Raw genomic sequence first — 22598 nt, 5'->3', positions numbered from 1 at the left:
TCCATGTTTGCGAAGCCTATGTTTGGCAAGGGCCAGTTTCCGGCTTGGGTCACTACAATCAATCCGTCTCCCGTGCCGCCCGGAAAGCCAAGTCAGACGCATTCTCCCAAGCTGCCTCAGCATAGACATGCACGGGTTCAGGCGAAAAAAAAAAAGAAAAAAAAAGGAAATCAAAATATCGTTGGCGCTGGGCAAACCTTGCCATATCTGACTCTGGTCCGATAGCAGCAGACTTCCAAAGCCAGGACTTCTACGCCACAGTGACGAGTTCTGTTTCCAGGACTCGGAAACCTTGGCAACTGGGGACCGCCAAAGAATCAGGACTTCGCATTCTGGTCTTTTTCCATACACGGGATGCTTACAGCTATTTGGTTGAAAGCAGCTAGCTACCTCTACCCTGAGTTAGAAATGTCGTTGCCTAGCTTCAGGTTACTATAAGCCGTACAATGTTCGTTCTCAACTCACGAGCAAAGCATGATCCCGTATGTCGCACTCTAGCTGAAGAGTCTGGTTGCCCGCCGGCGCTGCGTAAGGTTTCGGCCCATACGACGTTACTTAGAGCAGCTGCCGCCGGTGTGACAGCTGGCCCCTGGTCGCCGATAAAGGTGAGTAGAACAGCTGGGACAGGTATTGTAAACTGCCCAGGTGTCACTGATTGTTAGCAAGCCGTCCGAGCATCCGTTATTGAGAAAGGGGCATGCTGAACCCAGGTAGCGACCGTTGGTAGAAAACAGGCTCCAGGTCATTGATGCGGCTCCAGGCAGTTTCCCAGCACCCGTTGCATGAATGCGTATGACTACGAGAACTCACAATTTTTGGAGCGTCCATCGGCGGCCTAGCTGTCCTTGGAGAGGTCCGAGCGCTAAATCAGCCAGCCCAGGCCTGCTCGTGCGGCTCCTCATGAGACAGTAACAAAGTTTAAAGATTATAATTATTATCAACCGTTTTTTATGAACCATGTTGGTTGACGTCAAATAAAGAAATAATTACTAAGCCGCAAAACCAGCAACCGGGCGCATTAATGCCATAGAACAATTTCATTAACCCCTAATATATCCTAAGAGTTTAATTCTAACCTATTCCTGGGTTTGGGCGGCTTTATTCTAGGATGGGATGTATTTATAGAAAAGCGGTCTCAAGTGTGCAATCATCTAACCCGAGCTTAATTTTTCAATCGCTTTTGAATATTTTGTTAAAACATTAAATGCGCCCTCTGACTTGAATTTTGTATATATTCTGTTTTCTTTCACGGCTGTATTTTAGTATCAATCGCTAACTTCAATTTTAATACCAATATCTCTGTCTTTCTACCAAGTCGAGATATTTTTATTGTTTCATCCCTGCCCTGCTTTTTTACGGTTATTTAAACGAAAGACTCTAAAATCTTACTCTCTTTGCCCTACTTCCATAATATGCAGTTTGATTTGTTTTTTTTTCTTTTTAGCTTTCCATTCAACAATATGTTGTTTTTATCCCAATAAAACTTTCTTTAAGGAATTGGTCTTGTTTCTGTCGCCTAGGACGAAAACAGTCACTTTCTTCCGCTACAACAATCTTCACCCCTTTAGAGTTCTTGGGAAAATACAACTGTTTTATGTACAGCTATTTATAAGCAGTTATATAAGCTTGCTATATGGCTTTGGCCTAGACATACATACTTATATCCTACTAGCGAACTTTATATAATATCTGATGTATCTTATTCTGCTTTTGCCATTCGGTAACTTATATCATTTTATCGTTTTAAACTGCTTACAGGCCTTTGGTCCTGAGCCCAAGCCGGCAAGTCGCCGGCCAAGGGGAAGAAGCCTGCCAGCATCACCCGGGGTGGAGGTTTGCGTAAAAAGACACTCCCAGGGTCTATTGATATTTGATTAAGGCTGCTTGGGTGGTAGTCAGGGTTGTTACCTTGACCATGGGCAATGGGCTTGGGCGATGGAGTCTTGGAATATTGTATCCCTGTGAAGACTGCGTTGGCCCAATTTCCTCGAGTTTGAAGTATGTATTCAGAAGTATTCCCGATTATATCACCGCAATGTGCTGTAGGTCCGCTCCCATCCAACATATCCGTCCGTCACGACTTAACGTCCATAACTCGAAAGAGTGCAAAGTAAGGTATGCCATGGGGGCCCTCTTCGGCCAAAACCTGAACGCGGGCTTTCTTGGCAACCCGCGGGCCGCCGTGGCAAAACACGTAAAAATACGTACTTTGCGTACCAATAAATAATTTTGTTTATTCAAAGATACTACAAACCTAAAACTGTAGTTAGAATATGAAATGGAAAGTAAATTTATTAAACTCTTATTTTATAATCTAAACTTTTCTTTTTTTTTTTTTTTTTTTTTTTTTTTTTTTGTATTCGTCCCGGTACAAAAATCCGCGGGTTGCCCAACTCGGGTTGAGCCCGCCAGCCCGTGGGCTGGTGGGCCGGGCCGGGCTATTCCTCTTTTCGGGTTTTGGTAGGCCTTAAGGTAAAATATTCTTCCCATCAGACCTGTCGGCAAACGGGTTTTGTTTTATGCCTATCAATCCGCAAAGGTGTCATGGAACAATTACCGCACACGCAGATGAGAACTTTGGACTGCCTCACAAAGCCCAAATAGCGCGATTGAATTCAGTCCAGGTAAAGGAGCAGCCTGAATATGACCCGATGATTTACTCAATATCCCAGAATACACCTTGTCTCGCCACGATTATTCTAGTATTCTTCCTCACGATTTCTTCGACGCATCTGGAATATAGGCTTGATCCCAGCGACCTGCGATAACACTCGCCACAGCTTCTGTGGTGGCGACTCCCTCGGCTGATTGCCGTAGGTCAAGAGGAGGTATGCCACCAAGATCTTAAGTTCCCTCGAAGCAAAAAAAAAAAAAGAAAAGAAAAGAAAAGAAAAGAAAAGAAAAGAAAAGAAAAGAAAAAACCTACCTGGACAGGCGTTTAGACCGTGACCAAACGTAGTGTTTTCCGGGCTGGTAGTGACCCAGGTACGCATCGCTTTTCCTAGATGGCTGAAGTAGAAAGGACGACAATTGTGTGGATCGAGGTATATATCCTCGCCTCGATGCATCGCGTAGCCAAAGACGCCCTCGACGGCCTTGCAGACGATGGTGATGAAGTTGCCGTTGTTCAGCCTTTGGGACTTTCTCATGACGGAATCCGGCCTGCGCATCTCAGCAAGGGAGGTTGACCACCATCAGGCGATGCGCGATTACGTAGGAGTGAGCGGTCCCCGAGCGATTGCGTTTGTTGGATTGCCCACTGGAGGAAGTTATTGGGTTGGGGCTTTAGAACGCTATAGAACTGTCTCAAGTGGATCATGTTGGAGAGGGTAAATGTCGGGGCTAAGATGGGTTGCAATGGCTTCCAAGTCAGCCTTAAAGCTTGTCGAAGCTGAGCGCGGTCTCTTCAAACATGATCGGAGTTAGATTTCCAATCTCCCGTATACGTTTTCGTAGAGACGATGTGCACATGGAGACTGTCATGCGCGAGCTTGGGTCCAGGGATGGTGTGGTTCGTCTCTCGAAGCTCGACAAAGAGCTCGTGGGCGCCGACTGCTGAGCTAGGCAGGCCGACAAGCCATTGTGTTCCTCGAGCGGGTAGAAAAACAGGATCACCCGGTCCGAGTACATGTAGGACTGTAATCGTATACTTGTGCGACCTGTACACAGACGACAGGGTAGCCTTGAGCGCCAGAATGTTGCGCAAGCGCGAACGCGCTCTGGGCAAAAGTCATTGCCCGGGTTCCATTTCATTGACTGGAACTTGTTTTTTGGGAAGCTTTGCAGATGATGGCAGCAAAGCGGCGAGGATCACAGCCAGGGAGAAAATAGTAATTAGGCTCGCAGCGATCCGGCCTAGTCACCTAATCCCGATGCAACTATCTGGAAAAGTCAAATATCAGCATGGCGGAAAGCATAGGTGAAGGAAGCAATGCATCAATCCGACCAGTCATGATCATTTGGCATACATCTGTCAAATTAAGTCCTCGTCCTAAATAGCAGCTCGTTCCAGACTATGGGGCATGGGGCAACGTGTTGAAGTAAAAGTAATGCTGAGCAATCTCAAAATGAGCTTTCGTAAAAAAAAAAAAAAAAAATACAACGCGTAACATTGGGATGAACACTGTTGATATTCTTGACAAGGGTGATTTGGAGCATGTCGCGGAGCCTTGATGGGAAGATATGGTGGCGGAGGCTAGGAAGTACTTCCAGATCTGACCATGGAATGTCGTTAGTTCCAGCTGCTACAACCAGAACAAGGATGCCTTCACACTCACCTTGAACCATCTGACTCCATACTAGGCACCAATGTCTGCCTCGTTTGCCAACCAGTTGCGGTACCAACGCCAAATTGTGGCGGATTAATGAACGCCAATAGTTTCGACGCTGCATAGGATTGTTAGCTAAATTTGTTCTTACTTTTTTCTGCCTTGATAGTTGTACCAACACACCTGAAGCTTACCTTTTGACTTCCCAGTCAGCCCTCTCGTAAAACCCAACACACCAAGAACAACGGCGTGGATACATCAGCTCTGGGAAAAAGCATGTCGATTCTTAAACAAGCCCAAACCAGATTCTCACACTGGCACGACTGCTGGATGCCGGCAATCTGGAGGTGCATGACACCGTCGTCTTTAAGCATTTCTCGGCACTGTCGGAGAAAGTTGGTGATTTCAAAGATGCCCAAGTGTTCAGCCATCTCCAAGCAGGTGATTTTGTCGTACTTGGCCATCGAGATGCTGCGGTAGTCCATGCAGTGGATCCGGCTCTGTGATTCCGCCACGCCGGCCATGCGGAGCGTCTAGCTACGTCACTTAGTCTGGTTGCGCCCGAGCGTGATGCCCGTCACTTGGGCGCGGTAGTTTACGCTGGGGAATTTGGATAGAGTGCCCCAGGCACGTCCAATATCCAGCGTAGCCTCGTCGGGCTGGAGCGCGATTGGTTTTGCACACGATCGCCCGCTTGTTGTCCTCCAGCTGCTCAAGGGACTCTTCCTTGGTCTAAGGCATCCCAAAACACACCCATGGGGGGTTGCGTCGGCCCAAACTGCTGGGACGGGCAACCTGTGGGTGGGATAAATTATTTATAAAAGGGCCTGGCCCGGCCCGAAACTGAACGCGGGGTTTTTTGTTTGGCAACCCGCGGGCCCCCGTGCAACACCCTTGGAGTCAATGTTTTACGTATAAATATTTATAACTGTGTTAATCAAAGTATAATATAAATTATAAAATAAATTTACTAATTTTTTTTATCTCTTTTTTTTTTAATTTTTTTTNNTTACGATATCGTTTATTTTACATTCGCCCTATTACAAAACCCACGGGTTACCCAATCTGCGTTGAGCCCGCCAGCCCTGCGGGCCCCCATTAACCCGCCAAAAAAACTCGTGGGCCTTTACGGGCCCCCGCCAAAAGCCCGTGGGCTGGTGGGCCGGGCCGGGCCGGGCTAAACCTGTTTTCGGGTTTTGGCAGGCCTTACCTTCCTTCACGTCCAAAACAATGCCGGATGTGTACACCAGGATATATCGGAACAGCTCCCAGGTGGAGCGGAATGAAGCTCAGTCATGGCGGTTCTCGAGCACTTTGAAGTATTCGCCGTTGATATCTGCATCGCCGTCAAGTATTTGCGCATAAAGATTTTCATGGGAGCCTTGTTTCTTCCTCGGTACCTGACCCGATCCTCCTCCTTGCAGGAAGTGATGTAGTGTTTCAGAGGAAAACCTGGGAGCTGGACTCCTGTTGTTCATGCAGGGGGAAGAGGAGGAGGCGTTCGTCCAGAAGACGATAAGAATTGGGAGGAGGGTGATGAGGCCCAAGAACACGGCAATTTTGAACCCACCGTCCAGTTGCCATACCAGACAGGTTGGTACCCTGACACGAAGGGATGTCAACAGGCCATTGAAGAAGGACTCGTTGCCGGGACCATCGGCAGGCAGGGGAGGATTGTGGATGGTTGGAGACTTGGATGTGTGTTAGCATTCCACCGGAAGGGAAAAAAGAGAAAAAAGAAGGGAAGGAAGTTGAACATGCTGTTGTTATTTTGACCCTGCAGCCATGATCAACCTTGAAGGTCGCGCCGCAGCATTGGGCGAAGGCTTGAAAGGGAAGTCTGGCCCGATTTCACTTTCATCCATGGCAGGTTTGAAATGGATTCTCGGAGCAGTCGAGTCCGTGAGAAACTGCTTTTCTTACTGATGTGAACCAGGAAAGGAAAGAGCATAGGGTTTTTCAAACAGATGTGCCGAAGGAAAAAAAGGACAGCTTGTCGAAGAATTTGAACCTTTTTGCCTGGTGAGAATAACTGTCAACCAAGAAATGTGCGTTGGAGCTTATGCGTACCACCCGAGGTTGCTTTCTCGTACAAACCCCGCTGGGGTAATCCTGTTTGTACTTCCAGGAATCTGTGACCAGGGTAGAGACAAAGCAAGGGAGCCAAGCCGAGGTTGTTGGGACGCTCTGCACCAGGAGGCCGCACACTAGTCATTCCCTGTGCCCATGGCGACGAAGGAACACAGGAAAAAAAGAAGCAACGACGGCACGGTTAGCTTGTATGGCAGTCCTTCACGTGGGAAAGATCCTCTGTAGCGACGTGATATCTCGCCTAGGCTAGCTCTAGGTTGGTCCCATAATAAAAACTCTCTCAAATCGTTCTGAAGCACGGCGGCGTGTCGTTTGCATGGTTGGCGGGGTGCAAATCAAAGAGATTGAGACCCACGACACAATAACATGAGCGAGGGTGTTGGCGGGCGGCCCACGGGCGGATAACGTGCCGGCGAAACCGTTCGAGACAAGGGCTAGACTAGCATCCCGGTCTAGGCCAGCAAGTTAAAAATATGGGACAATCTGGGGTGCTGTTGTTCTTAGCAGTTGACGTTGGTTGCGAATGTGTCCTCAAGGATCAACGAACCTGGCCTTCAGAGTGGAGAACGAATTAATATTTTAATGCGGGAGAGATCAGCATATATGTGGTAGTTGTCGACCCATAGCCAACGTGTGGGGTAAAATGACTGTGCTGGGGGAACAAAGCCGAATACTTATACTCGTCAGATCTATGAGCTGGCTTTGGTGCTTTTCACCCTTTTAAACCCTGTGCCTCTATTTTACCCAATGGCTACCCGAGGAAGACGGATTACCCAATGATGAGGAGACCAAGTACATAGGCGGTTAACAGTAATGAATCTAGAGCAGTGACTTTCACAAATTTCGACTTTTCAATGGTGGCCCATCTGACATCCACTTTTTAGTTGACAGATAGTGAGAAAATGGCATTTGGGTTAGGTGGTTCTTTTACCGCTGCCAAAACAGGAAATTTAATGCTGTAAGTAGCGGGCAATCTTACTATAACCTGGAAATAAATTGCTCACTTGTCAATTGTAATCGAAACGGTAAGTTAAGGCAGATGTTTAGTTAAAAGTATGGCGGAGCAAAAACATCAGTGTCTGGACGTGAAACCATCCGCTTTCGGACGGTTTGGATGCTGTCTTACACAATTTTACTTCAGTGACAATCTTCCGTAACAGCCGTGACAATTAATAGAAACACTATGATGGGTTCGCAAAGTTAAAGTCGGCCTAGGTTATCCATTCGCCCATTTAATTGTTGAAATTAATGCCTTATAACGCTAGCACGCAATCAGAAATTAGCTTGTTAAAAGCAAAGCTGGAGGTAGCGCGGCGGACAAAACGGAAGAGGTTAATTAATTCCGGATTCAAATAAGCTATTTGTAAGCATTGGGAATGCATTATGATTACAAGAAGGGATTTGAAAATTGAGAAATACGGAAAACGGAATCGGAAAACCAATTATTGGAGGCGTTGCCAAAACTGTTTTTCGCTGTCGGTGGTAGCAGCCCAGCTACCCGTTTTTATTTCGTTACGTTTTTACCGAACGCTAGAAGATTGAATATTTAACCCTTTACCCACTTTTGGTATTATATTGTAGTAAACGCCTCGTTTATCCTTGTTTTGGACATAAACTCTTACAAATTCCAAACCTTTTACCATATTTTACATAGCGTCCAACAGCATTTTAATGCATTAATTTTGCAAGTACTGTATAAACGGCCGCAACTATTGCGGCGAAATTACAATTATTACATAGAGTTTGCAATGTATTTTATATATAATGCATAGCTGCAAATATATCCATTTTACTCAGTTCGAGTAAAGAATTCTTTTTCCCCTTACCATTGATACTTATTGCGTTGTATTGCAGCTGGTTTTTCCCCACCTAATCCGGAAAGAAAGTCAACTGTGGACACCATTATCATATCTGCACACGTTATTTGGTAACAAAGGCAATATAATAAAATAAATACTTTTTTTTGTATATTAGCATAAACTAACTTTATTAGTCAGTTTGCGCCTGATTTAAATACATACACTGATAAATGGAAAAACGTAAATATACAAAGCTTTAAAAATTACGTTTTCATTGGGAGTTTATAACGATAAACGATTATGTAACAAATAATTTACTGGTGAATTTGTTAAAGAATGATAAAAATATTAAATTTATAAAAGTGCATGAGTTAAAGACCAGTGTAGCAACAGATATTCCCTATATAATGATTAATATAACCGTTAGTTTTGATAGGCTGGGAAATTAGTTACGTAAAAATAGTTTATTGCATGGATTAATACCGCATTCCGAATTTTAGCATCAAAACTCTGCACCATTAAGGTAAACACGACATGCATAACTTGGTTTTAAATTATCGATTCAATCGTTGATTGGATTCGACAGTTCGATTGTGCAAGAATAATTATTAACTTTCATTACCCGTTAGCAGACGGTTATATGCCATTTACGGCTTGAAAATCACCATACACGTAATTAAAGAATTACCGAGGATTATATCGAGCTTATCTTATTTTATCGCCTCTTTATAATTTATTCCGTAACCGTGCTTAAGTGGCGGTTTTGTCATAAGGAGGAGTGAATTACCCTCAACTTTGTCGCGTGACGTTCGTTCATTACCACGTTATATTCGTGTTTAGAACTCATTTACACAATCACAAATTATGTTCAACTTGCTCAAATTGGCACAAAAAAGTTGTCTATTTGCTATCTTTTATATATTTTTTGGAGGTTTTGTTTTCGGTTTTTAATTGTGATATATTGTAAAATGGCAGGGGTATATTGCGTTGGTTTTCTTTTGGGTTGAAATTTCAGGACAGATTTGTTTTGCCTTTTTTTATTTTGGGCTATAATTGCTGGGCTTATAATTCATTTAAAATGGTACTTTCTAGTATAATAAGACTTAGACTAGTCTGAGCAATGAGCCTACCCTTCTCCCCCCGCCCAATTCAACGCTAATTAAAATGTCGGGACTTACCCAATTCTGTCGCCATATCTACATCACTCAGGGTTCGATATCTAACCAAAGCAAATATAGCCTTGCCTGGGACCAGAACGGAAGACGACGTTTGCCTGGGTGGACCATGCCTTAAACATACATTAAGATGCAATAGCCAACTCAATACTCAACTGCAAGCCATGCAAGGCGGTTTGAGTTGCATCTCCCGTCCTAGTAAGTTAAATGGACACCTGGCAGCTCAAGTAAGACGATGGCACCGTGACGCATTGCAATTCCTTATTCATGGTGCGTAAATATGTAGCTATGCTATAGCGTGCCTTGCTTTTATAGGGCTGCCTGCTGGCTACTTGTGGCCGACACCTAGGTGGGATCCGCCATATTTCCCTGGCAGAAAATTAAGTACGTCATCGGAATCATACTTGACATGTCACATGGCTCTCCACGCCACTCTCCCTATAAATCAAGTATACTATATCGACGAGGCGGCCGATGACAACGTTGGGCTGAGCCCTGTTCTGGTTGTGTAATATATCTATCCATTTAATTTGCTCGTCTATATATAATCATGTCGTCGGTCCCGTGAATAGTGAAATTGCCTACGTCGCCCCGACACGCCTTCTGGCACATCCGCCCTTGTGGGTGGGTGCTGCTTATGGACCTCAACCGGTGGCCGGGCGGCTACAAATTCATGAACGCCGGGATTCGAGCCGTGCTTGACAGTTTTCCTGCGCATACTGGCCGACAGGAAGACAACCTCGACGGTATATCTAAGCATGCCGCCCCAATGCTTCGCAGTTGGCAGAGCAAAGCATTGACGATGGGTGGGCGGCGCGCACAAGCTGGTTGTTGGATGCACCTTAAACGCACTCTCCAGAGCCCATGTTGTTTACTAATAACAATAATGCAGGTGACCAAAACGCCAGGCTTAAAACTGTTTTGCAAAGCCCAGTTGGCGGCTACGGAGTACTTTGTTTCAAATAAGATGAAGGAGGCCAAGGAGAGCTTGCTTGTAAGTTGTCGAGTGTGACACCGGTAATCCGGTGGCCACCCAATCTGCCATCTGTAAAGCTCCCCCTTATTCTTTGTAAAAACAGTTGCTGTAAAAAGGTCAAACGGCTTTCCCCACCTAAGCCAGTATGACGGCGCAAGCCTGATGGCTTTCGCCAGTAAGCATAAAAGCACGTGACTGCGGAGGTCATATTTTACAGCGACCAGCCGTCAAACACAACCGATAGAAACCTTTTTAAACACAAACGCCGGCATCTGTCATAGGAATGTAAAAACCTGTTTCGGGTCAGGTGGTCGCCCGTTTTGTCATTCGTTCAGCCCGCCTGGAATAAGCTTCGTTTGTGCAGATTGGATCCCGGATTTGATCCCCCTACCACGCCAGAATACCGACCCTTGATAGTCCATTCTCTTCTACTCCACAGCAGAACTTATCATGAGAAGGGGGCGGCTAGGCGCAGTGGCCATCATATTACTGCCATTAACGGCTCCAAGGTCGGCTGCTAAACCAAGTTTGTGATGCATCATAGTGGCGAAGTGGCTCACAGACGCCCACCAGAGTACCGTAATTTGCCGCGAAGTCGAGATCAGCCGCGCCGGAAGTAGTGGTCCGTTTATGCATCCTTCCCAGGATTTTTGGTGTTGGCGTACGAACTTCGACGCGCCCAGCCAACAGACAGTAGTGGCTGAATCATGGAATGCCGTCTGATCGCGGCTATTTTACCATTCTAACTTTGACTGAGCTTACGAGCGACGGCACTCCGTCCAAGTTTGGACAGGCTTTCAATAGTTAGCACACTCAGACAGGTAGTTGGGCGATTGATCAATTTGCGCTCATCGCCTTCAGAGCCAGCATGCTTCCCAAGTGTTTTTAAGAAGGGCTTTCTGCGGCACTTTGCGTACAATCCTCGCAGTTTTCCTGCGTCAGAGTCATAATACTGCAGTGCGGAAAGATTTGACCGCGTCATTTTTCTTGGTTTTTGACAAAGGCTTTTTTTTTTTTTTTTTTTTTTTTTTTTTTTTTTTTTTTTTTTTTTTTTTTTTGGGATGCGCTAACATCAACGTGGCTAGCTGAAAGTAAGTTTTAACAAAAGTCACTATCGAAGTGTTCGCCAAAGCCATGCATTATATGTGCACCCTCCGCGGAGAGTCGTGATCAAGGTGGTAGTAGAGTCGTAAAGTCCACAGACGCTCCACGTCTGATCCTGTTTGCGAATCATGATGTTGATGAGCGTCAATTAGAGTCGCAGGCCCACCACAGCCTCTGACAAGAGTAAGTAAAACGTTTCAATTGCGACGAACCTACCCGGTATATGCTTGGTGCGATGTCGTATTCAGAGCCGCTGCTCCTTCACTTTTAATCGGCCAGGACCAGAACTGCGTCATGTTTCGACAAGCTTTTGGCATGTGCGGTGGTAGTCCCGACAACTTGGTTTCTTTTCCTTTCTCCCTCGTATATAAAAGAGAGACTAGTCGATAGAAACCTTTTGTGACGAGTCGTGGGATTTAAGTTGTTGGGACTTATTGGGGATCTAGAAACGATAAAAATATTCTTGCCGATATTGAGTTTCAACTAAATCAAGTTTCATAGTATACCGTGTAACATGGGCAACCTCCTTATCCAGATTCACACACTATATAAGTTGTTACACATGTCCCACCTCGTTTTTTTCTCTGTTTTGCGATTAATAGCAATCTCTTTATTAAAAAAAAACATTTATCTACCACGTGTCAAGTTACATATATTGCAACTTCCTGATTCAAAATGCGTCTTTTGACTATTTTGATCAACTTTACCGCGGTCGCCTACGGTGTCGCAATTTCCGCTGGTGGAGAACCTTCGCCCGCCCTTATCACCCGCGCGGGCAACTCTTGCGCTGACCGAGGTGCACAATCCAAAGCTTGCTGTCAAAAAAATGCAAGGACTATAAATATGCAAGGCCAAGCGGAGGTGAGTTGATCCAAACTTATCAAAATGTTTTGATTGCTAACAACGTAAAAGTGTGCTCGACAAGGGAAAGAATTTGACGGCTGCGACAGTAATTCCAATGTTCGCTGCAGATCGCCTTGACTATTGAATCAGACGATTGCAATTGGGACTAGCACCGTAAATGTGCGGGACATTCGGGGACTTGCACATCTACGTGAATGGCTTACAGCTAATGTATGATTAAAATCGAGTAAACCACTATAAAATTATAAATATGAAACAGAGGGACAATTTTTGCAATTGATTCTTAACCACAGGGACTTGTGGGACGCTAAGGTTGCTACAAAGTCTAACAGGAAAGCTAGCTGACCAGTCAAAGCTGAGGTTCTGGGGACGCAACTTTAGGCCCGTGCACCCCGCCCTCGATCAAGCATGTGGCACCGGCCTCGAGATCAAGCTCAATCCATCTCCCCACACGAAGAATCGTGCTTTCGACTACGAAGAAAACAGCAGATAAGGTATTCGGAAAAGTTTGAAACGCCAACGCGTCTTTGGGCAACCAACCGGCAATACCAATACCACCTAACATGTTGAGTCTTTACGAAAATATTATGGACATCCATAACAACACTACATCGATCTACCCTCTCGGGGCAAAAAAAGCAAATCCAAACCTTGATAAGGAACACCTTAAATGCCAGATTTATCCCAGATCCTGATTTCGAGCAGCAGGAGGACGAAAAAAAACTGGACGCGGCGATCGAACTGGACGATTTGCAAACAATAAAAAAAAAAGATCCCCCCCCCCCCCCCCGCAGAGAGGTGTGCGAGGTACCTTAGCCATGAAACTACATGGAACTCTGATGTTCACGCACGGATTTTGAGGCGTGCAGCAGCCCCCTATAATGGCATTACAGTGGTAGGGGCCACACCAGCAGGCATCCAGCTTGAATGGCGAAGCGGGACTGCGGCGGACGACGCCTCGAGTCTCAGCAAAATGGTGGATTATCTCCTAGGAAAACCATTGACGATTCAGATATTGCCTTGGTGCACGCAATTCGAACTCACACCAGAATGGTAAATCACGCTCCGGTGGACGATTTCTTTTTTTTGGAGTAACCAACTTATCGGCATTAGTATCGAAACGAAAGACTCGCAAACTTTGTCGAACCGGGGAAGACTCGAGCTCGGAAACTGGAGTGCTTCATTGCTTTACAGATGGTCCCAGTTTCCTAGCCTCTGCACCGATTCTTGCCGCAAACCCGACGGCCATATAACGCCGCTCATGATCAAGGCTTTACCTATCGTCCTCGTCACGGCTATTTTTGGGAGGTTTATGTTTTCTGCGATAAAAGAGACAACTACCAAATGTATGGCCCAGTCGATAGAGCCTCCCGATTCTGATAGGCTTATCAGGGTCAATGGCTGCGTGCACCTGTCGCTGCCTGTCTCCTGGTTCAAAGGCTTATGCCATTAGATACACGACCTTTTACTCTGGCTTGGTCATCTCAAAGTCTCATGGCCTTTTACATCTCAGGACCCTATGGTCTCGGTACACGACCCTATGGAAGAATGTGTCAGGACGTTTCTGGGCTAGATTCTGGCCCAGATTTTCAGCAGATGGGGCGTCTACAAGGGAGCTGATCCATTATTTCGTTTTTGCAGTAGCCTGAAAACACGGGTATAGCTTACTGAGCAGTGAGGCGGTAGCCTTACTAACATCACCCCAATTCCTCACAGGAATTACCAACCTGTAATTCTCGTCATTTGCGCAGTGCGCATCGCTCGGTATTGGGTTGGCCGCTGCCTTTAGCTTCCAATGAATCCCTTTTCCCTTCCGTCGCACGCATAAGCGAGATTCTGTTTGACAATGCTATCTGCCTTGTTTATCCAATATTGGTGAGCCACTGTGCCACTTGGAAAGCATGGGATGCAGCGTGTGAAGCCTCAAACCTTTCATTATCCCAAGCGATCTTTAAATATTGACGTGAAAGCATCTTGAGAAAACAGGCCTTCCGCATGCCATTGAACCAGCATTAGGGAAACAAAGCCAATTCAACGTCAGCCTTGAACCACAAATCACAAATGTGATGTTGTAGAATGGAAAGTGTCAAGGCAACAAATTTGGCAAAGACTTTGAAATGATGCGGCCTGGGGGCTTTTTTTTTCTTTCTTTTTTTTTTTTTTTTTTTTTTTTTTTTTTTTTTTTTTTTTTTTTTTTTTTTGCATCTGTGTCCTTTGTTATGAAATGCGAGTGTAAGCTGGAACCAGCATGCGACCTTTCTGTAGCGTTAAGGATTAACTTGCAAAAGTTCAACAAAACTTTTCCCTTTTTCATGCAATTTGAGCAAAGCGCTAAAAGAGCTATCCATGCAGTAAAATCCGCTGGAATGAAAACTAAATATAGCCTCGTCAAACGTATAGAAATGCTAGCTTTCGCCCTTGGTCCAAAATGCAATGACTCCCTGTCTGTTCCACGTACACAGACATTACGAGAATTATATGTCTTCTTTATTTTGACCAGACTCTAAGCACTTGTTCATTTTTTACCTTCTCGCTACCATGAACTTCAAGGCTATTTCAATTTCAATCGCTATGCTTGCAATGCAAGCCAATGCGATTACCTATTACAGAGTTTCCATTCATCGTCGCGGCAGCTCAGTCGAGCTTGGTACTGTTGACGGCGAGGAGGGGAAGTCATATCTTCTATGGTACTCAAATATGCTTGATCATGGCGGCAAAAACGATTCGGGTTTCCCGATCATAATCGAAAACGGGCAGGGCAAAAGGGTGGGCGGAATGGCATTGGAACCCGGATTGGAATTAACAACTACGAAGATAACTGCAAAGGACGCAGAGCTTGCTGAGCCGCTAAAAGATTAATAACATTCCCCACCTGCGAGGCAGACAAGCAAGGGTGTCTTTAACAAACCAAGACTGTAGCGACGGATTCGGCGGCGATTAGCAGAAGGCAGTGTTCGACTGTATGAGTGTGGAAAAGAAGATGCCCATGTTTGTTTTTCTCCATGTGAACGTCTTTTTACCTGCATGCAGGTAAATGAAAAAAAAAGAAAGAAAGGTTGGCAAACCAGCCTTGGTACTGTTAAATTCTAAGGTTACTGGCCTGCGTGGTTTGTTCATGATTGCGGTTTATCAAGAAGTATCTGGGTGGTTTTCTGATTTAATATGCTGCGATGGGTACAAAGCAGGGTAGACCTGGCCGCGATGAAACTTACTTATATAAAAGAAAAAGGCTCACTAGTTTACGAATATGCAAAACCATAAAGTTATTAATTCCATGGTTTGAAATAGAAATTCAATTTTAGTAGTAAACTTGGTCAAATCTTCTATGGCGGAAACTAGACTAGTCTAGTGAACCTTCCGGCAAATGGCAAGACTTGTCCACTCAGGATAAGTCATCTAAGCCGGATTCGACAATATTCGTGAGCACTTTTACAGAACTATCTCATTATATCTTCACTCATTCCAGCGACTCGTCCTGCCCAGCGCCCGGCGGGAACTTTTGATTAAGAGCTCCGCACAACCCNNAAAAAAAAAAAAAAAGAAGAAAAAGCTCCATATATGTTTTCAAAATCTTGAAATGTTTTGTTATTTTCAAGAGCTATATTGTTCTAGCCACATACCGCGATTAAGCATCTGCTTGCCCAAAAGATTATACACCGCGTGGTGTGCGTATATTAAAAGATCGCAGAGTTTGGTTTGGCATTTGGGGCAGACTGCCTCCTGAATCGACCATACCGGCTCTTGCCGTCGAACCTTGACTTCTGATGCAGTCTTTTTGGCTTCATCCTGGCAGCTCTGCGTTTTTGATTCCACCATCGTTGTTGGAGCCACGGGTTAACGCACTCGCAGCCTACAAAGTAAGAAGTAATCACTTCTACAAAGCCTTGTCCGAGTCGGAGCGGTCTTTGCCGCATAAGCCGGATAGAGAACCTCGACTTTGTCCATCGAATATTTTCTTGGCATAATTTTCTACGGCTCGTTCTGTTTCTTTTGGGCATCCCTTCTGCGGGGTTTCCTTTTCTGCTATTCTTCCGCTAGCTTCCGTCAACGTCATGCGTGCGGCGAGTCTTAAAATGTTGAACAAGTTAGCCAGGCGCACCGCATCTTGAAGCAGTACGAGTTTGTGATATCGAAAGGCAGTGCAAAACAAGGACTGACTAGCTTTTGCCAAAGCCTGGTTTGCATCGGAGCACCTTTCCTCTCTGCCAAAGAAATCCGAAATACGAATTCCAGTTGCTTCATCTTTGAGCCTAAGCCGCTACTGCTGCAGCCTTTCCTGCCCAAAAATAGATGGGCTTGTATCGGACGGCTTTGTTATTGGCTCCATTTGATTTGTTTTCTTTTGCATTTCTATTTCGCGCTCTGAATTTCAGCTTTTCTCTTCTCATTCAATCTTTGCGTTCGAGTCTAGTTTAGATTCGATTCTGCGACCACCGCGACGTTTATCCGTTAGAGGGGTAGCCCAAGGCAATTGTCTTCTTCTGCAAAGCCTTGTCTGAGGTCGGGCAGTCATTGTCCCCCCAAGAGTTGTTTATGAGGAATTTCCACGTCTTTTCATCCTTGCTGTTGCTTGCTTTTCCTTTGCGAGGTTTCTTCCCTCCTGTCATCACTCGAGAACTCGCTCACTCCTTCGGCGCTGTCCTCTTGGCACTATACTACATCTAATCAAAAGTTATTGTTAGGAGTTATGGTAGTAGGGATATCATTGCCATCGTGGACGGAGGTACAAATGGTCGTCGACAACCATTAAAACTACAAGACAAATAGTTACAACTTGTCACAGACAAGAGTTTCACATTATCAAAGATATACATCTGTTCGCAAGGCCCAAGCCGAGGGAAGTGTTATTAGATTACAGGAACTGAAGAAAGAGTTCGGAGAGAGGATTGTATTGGAAGTTGAATGTTTCAAAGCTAGTTTGCATTTTCATAAAAACATTCAAAATGACAACTATTATTCCCAGGCCGACATGCGTCCAAAAACTCCTTTTACCAATTTTGATCTATATTACCCGCTCGGTCACCTCTTCTTCAAAGCCAAAGCAAGTGCAAGTGGTCACGCGAATCAGTGCAAATGAGAATTGTCTTGCACGGCTGCAATATTGCACTAAAATCAAACGAACATGAAAGATTTAAAAAGTCTTTACAAGTGAATGAATTTTGGTTAGGGTGACCACCGACCCCTGATAGAGAATCCAGCCTGCGTTACATGTGGAGCTTGTCAAGTATGAGCATTGAGTCAACAAAAGTTGTTTTCAAACAAAACATTTAAATATAAGATAAAGTTTACGTATCAAAAAGCTTACTTATCAAAAGAAAGACAATATCCAAGTCGTTATTTTTTCGAAACGTAGAGCGCAATTCTTTATAGTTAAACATTCGCTTTTCCGATTTCCCTATTGATTTTATTATGTAAAGATCAAAAGATTGATTTAATTATAAACTTTCTCGTTTTAGTTTTGGAGGAAATACGTATATAGCTATCATTCTGACTTTAACATGAAAGGCTCTCTAATCTTTCAACTATATGTAAAGTTTATTTTATATTTGAATATTTCGTCTGATTACAACTAGTATAATCGTTCAAGTCCCTTCTGAGAAGTTAATTCATTTTTAGTTATTACTAGCAGCCACTTGAGTTAGAATATGACGTATGTGTTGTTAAACCATGTTATAATATATATCCTTTGTAATATTCGTACCATTCTCATTCGTATTTTATTCGTAACCTGAGAAATAGAAATAGCGATTGTTTTAACAGCTTGATATATCACTCACAAAACGGCAAATGAATATAAAACCTATATTTTTAAATAGCTAGTTTCTGGTTTTATATAAGTACAAATTTAACCCTTTACTGATTTGTTGGTTAAAATTTCAAAAAATTAAATCACAACTTTAGGGTGTTCACTGAGGTTTTTTTCGGGGACTTAAATCAACTCTTGTGGTTTTAAATTCGAATCCTTTAGGTAACCTTGCGCCGTCGAGAGGCTGTACCCCACAATTGGTAAGAATCCTGATATGGATAGCGTTATGATCAGGCACCTCGACATAGGGTTGTTCGCCGGGACGACCTTGGACCCAGTCACCCTTGTTGGAATGATCAGAAATCTGTCTAACTTTGATACGACATTCATACTCCTGGCCGTAGACGCCAGAAGCCTGGAGGTCAACAAGAGCCAGTGAAAGAACAGCGACAAATTTCATAGTGGCGATTTTGACAATCAATTGAATTGATGTTTAGGCGAGATATTGACAGTTGCCAAAGGTAAATATAGAGTGGCAGGAAGAAATGGAAACAAAAGAATAGTTTGAAGTTCACGATCGATTTCAAGATATTGTGAGTTTGTGATGTGAGTTTCAACGTTGTAACAGTGGTACTTACTAAACCGTTGGCCAACACAGCAAATTTAAGTCCCGGAGTCCAACAGGTTTATACATCCTTTACACACGAGAAACTGCGCCCTTCTGCATTAGGTATAGTATGGACCAGGCCAACAGAAACCCACCTGTTACAAGGCATTTGTCAATTGAATTTCCACAATGCAACCTAATTTTGGTGCATCCGGCCCACCGGTACTTCGCGCATTTTTGCCCAATTATTTTAGCTATTTGTTACATATAAGTTAACCTACTTATTTCGAAATTAAAGGCTATAATTCTTACTATAATTTGAAACGTTTGTACGATAATTAGTCCCAAATTGTATGAGTTAAAAGAGATTACTCAAAAGCACTATTATAATTAAATATACTACCAAAACGCAATGAAAACGCCTACGTCTTTGGTTTTATCATGTAGCAAGAATTACTATTAAAAACGGAAAGAAGTCCCACACGCTTCCAGACTTACCACTACTGTCAAAGATGGGGATTTCTACCCCTACCGCCATACCAATTGAGCATTATAAATTAACTATACTAGAGTTATTTATGCGTCACTGATAGAGGTTTCTACAAATCCTCTCCTTAACTGTCTGCTTTCAATGCAAAGATTAGGTTGTTAAAAGCCCGATTGGAAGTTAAACGGGTGGTAAAAGCGAAGATCGTATTTTCTATTCAAATGGGATTCTAATTAGCAAAAAAAACATTTTTGGGGTTTAAGAACATAGCGGTAAAGGGTAGGGATCTTTAAATAAGGCATTGGCGGATGCACTGCAAAGTTAGTAAGGTAGTTAAAGGTGGTGTCCTTAGTCACTACCTAATTGAAAATAATTAATCGTTTACGTATTTAATTAAGCTATTCATAAACTTTGTATTTTGCATATTAATTATTTAGTGTTTTATGCCCTTTTTTATGCAATTGCAAACTTGACGCGGAAAGGCATAATAGGGCTAATAATCGTGTTAATGCGGCGAAAATCTAGTTTATTTTTAGTGGTTAAATCTCAAAATTATAAATAGCTGCTCATGAACCTTATTTAAATTACTACTGTAGATAATATGGTACAGATAAACAAGTAAAAAGGCTTTAATACCAGCACATAGTTATTATATTATACTTTGCACTGGCAAGCGAAGCACAACAGTTTCAACTCACCTTAAAAAGAGAGACAAATATAAGAAGATGTAAGGTTTTCTCGCAGCTTCAAAGCAATACGCTACCTGGTTTAATCCACTCTGTAATTTCCAAACAATTGAAATGTAAAATCCCAAACAGTGACATAATCATGATGTTATTTATGGACGTTAATGAATAAGAACATTTATAAGCTATGTGATTTTAGCTAAAACGCGAGTTTAACTTATAAATAACTGTTATAATTGAATGATTGGGCCAGTACCAGGGAAACGAAATGGAGCTACACCCCTCCTGATGACACTCGCTTAAAAGCACAGCGACCTTTAATATTCACACTAGTGAGAATAAGAGGTACGCTGTTTAATATAACCCTTTAAAGTAATTTCAATAGTTTTATAGCATTACTTATACTGAAAGGAAACAATCCCAGTAATAGAAACTGCATAAGAGGCCTCTTGCTATCCTATAACAAAATCTATTATAATATTGTTTAGAGGCAATGACATCTTAAGTGATCTTAATATTTATTGAAGAACAAATCACAATTCCGGCCCCAGCTTTTCAAAGGCCCCATTACATTTGAGAAACAATAGGTTACGCAGCGGTGATAAAGGCAATTGCTTTAATAAGTCCGTAGGAAGGTCCGCAAAACTAGCGTTCGAAATAGTAAAGGATATAATGCATAAAAGTGCGTAAGTTACAGCTCCTACGTTGGAACTTAAAACGAAATATAACCTTTTAGAACAATTCAACGAATAACTTCACTCGAATTATACATAGGGGGCTTAGCACCTCTTAAGGCCGCTGTAACTTGTAAACATATAAAGCCTAGCATTAAAGATGTTTTCGCCCCGGAAACCACGGCCGCAAATTTAACACCTCGACATTAATTTTTCAAACAAATATTCGATTAATTCGATTTTACTGCAAGGGAGATTATTTAGCCGGTTAAATATTACATAGTTTTAGATTGATATAAGCCATTGATTAAACAAATTAAGAAATGGGAGACTTTCCTAACTTTTAACATTATACCAGTTAGCAATACTTTTACGCTGAAACGATTCCTTTAAACTGTGTGCGATGATAGCAAAGGTATTATATATAAGCTTAATCATAGCAAAACGGTAAGGAAATTGTTAATCAGTATCCTAAACGTGTCCCTCATGATATTATTAGAACCCTGCAATAATCTACCTTAATAATAATGTAAAATAAGATAAAATGCTTAAAGTTTTTGGTTATAATAAAAGGGCTCAAGTGGGAGGATAGATGTTCAAAAGACTTAATTACAGGACAAAACTATTTAAATATAAATTACTGCAAAGGAATCCCAAAATAGCCTCGCTTGAACAATCAAGCACGTGACTTATGTGAGTTATATTTCTTAATAGATTGCTATCAGCTATTTACAACTATTTAAATTAACCGTTGTTAATCGGAAGTTAGTATGTTTTATAATTAGGTGCTACTACGTAATCTTTCCAGCATTGTTATATGGGGAGCTACCCCATTTGGTTTCCCTGCTACTGATCCAGCCCTTTGGTCGTAATATCCTATATTAAAGTTTCTAAGTATGAAGCCTTATAAAATATGCTACCCAGAAACAATTATACCGGTATTCAAGCTTTTATTTACAATAAATATTTCTAATTATTTCCTCAATAATTGGTCTCTACAATCTAACAGCTTTATCACATCTAGTTTTAGAATCCAGACTGGTTACAAAATAGGCTTACTTATAATAATTTTGAGTTTCACGTCGGTAAAATAGCCATATTTATTAGTTTCTAAAATATGCAGCCCAAGTGCAAGGTTTCCCATCTTAACGTAGTTTAATAACAACCAGCTCAAGGTTTGGCGCAGTAAATCTAGTCTCGCAATCCCTTATACCATTTTATGGGCTCTTCCCAGCTTGGACTTGTCCAGGCCTACTATGGTGGTAAAGGTAAAAATCACCATCCGTGTTCAGTCTTGGGCGGCGTGCGGGACTGTGTGTTTGCTGGCTTGAACGATGTTTCCCACAAAGCTCCCAGTTATCTTCGGGCCGCGATTTTAGAATATGCCCAAAAACAGTTATGCTGAGTAAACAGCCAAAGCTCAATGTGGTAACAAGGGGCTTTTTTTGGCCTGGTTCCGTAGTACAATCGCCTAAAGCCTCTACTCCATTAGGCCTCTCCTCTTTCGCTCGGTTTGTACTCGCGTGTCAGCTTTCCTCCGCTTACAACGCTGTATCTGGTAACGAGTTGGCCATCTCTCACCTCTTCTATTCTTGAATAAAGATAAAGTCGAGCTAAAATGTCCTTAATGTCGGGAGCGTAGCTTACTCGGAGTCGCTCCCGCTTTCGTCACTGGGCCTATCGTGGAGGTGGAAGTGATTGATAACTTTAACGCGATTAAATGAGAAAATACCTCTCGACTTCATTTCGGGCGTAACGACAACTTTGAAATCGTTTCCTTTGCAGCTACCGCGTTGCCTCCTGACGCTTGCGAAGCACGGAGGATCATATGCGGGCGCCGCGTAACTATCTGGGTCGCACCGGTGATGGCACCAATCGACGCAATAATCTTGAGCTGCAGCTGAGTTGCCATACATTTTGCCACAACTTTTCTTACATTCCTCATATTTTTCCTGGTCCCATTTCACACCAGTGACTCCAGACATTAGGCTGTAAACCGTGATAAAAACTAGGAATCGCATTTTAAAAGCAATAACGGCCAAAGTGTTGAGATTGAGGTAAAAGAAAGAAGAGAGTTTTGGGGGAAAGTTTGCAGGAGAGTAAAAGTATCAAGGGCTAACA

The 22598-nt window shown here is 43.1% G+C and overlaps 4 protein-coding genes across 4 annotated transcripts; 1 reads left to right on the top strand and 3 right to left on the bottom strand.

Annotated features, from left to right (window-relative positions):
* Positions 1–2712: 2712 nt before the first annotated feature.
* On the bottom strand, positions 2713–3170 carry PpBr36_09541 (uncharacterized protein; the record flags this gene model as incomplete). The annotated part of the gene is made up of 2 exons (XM_029896662.1): positions 2713–2843; positions 2927–3170. The coding sequence occupies 2 exons, from the start codon at positions 3168–3170 to the stop codon at positions 2713–2715; spliced, it is 375 nt and encodes a 124-aa protein (XP_029744931.1).
* A 205-nt stretch (positions 3171–3375) lies between these two features.
* On the bottom strand, positions 3376–4792 carry PpBr36_09540 (uncharacterized protein; the record flags this gene model as incomplete). Its single annotated transcript, XM_029896661.1, has 2 exons — positions 3376–3659; positions 4582–4792. 2 exons carry the CDS (start codon positions 4790–4792, stop codon positions 3376–3378), a joined length of 495 nt encoding a protein of 164 aa, XP_029744707.1.
* An 18-nt stretch (positions 4793–4810) lies between these two features.
* On the bottom strand, positions 4811–5959 carry PpBr36_09539 (uncharacterized protein; the record flags this gene model as incomplete). Its single annotated transcript, XM_029896660.1, has 2 exons — positions 4811–4927; positions 5582–5959. Coding segments are annotated over 2 exons (495 nt in total), but the record flags the coding sequence as incomplete, so codon positions are not given.
* Positions 5960–12088: 6129 nt separating this feature from the next.
* Positions 12089–13730, top strand: PpBr36_09538 (uncharacterized protein; the record flags this gene model as incomplete). The annotated part of the gene is made up of 4 exons (XM_029896659.1): positions 12089–12274; positions 12627–12738; positions 13072–13330; positions 13391–13730. 4 exons carry the CDS (start codon positions 12089–12091, stop codon positions 13728–13730), a joined length of 897 nt encoding a protein of 298 aa, XP_029744893.1.
* Between the last annotated feature and the right edge of the window lie 8868 nt (positions 13731–22598).

Source organism: Pyricularia pennisetigena, assembly GCF_004337985.1.
Source record: "Pyricularia pennisetigena strain Br36 chromosome 7 map unlocalized Pyricularia_pennisetigena_Br36_Scf_8, whole genome shotgun sequence".
Taxonomy (NCBI): domain Eukaryota; kingdom Fungi; phylum Ascomycota; class Sordariomycetes; order Magnaporthales; family Pyriculariaceae; genus Pyricularia; species Pyricularia pennisetigena.
The sequence above is the reverse complement of the archived record's forward strand: the minus strand, read 5'-3'. Positions and strand labels throughout refer to the sequence as shown.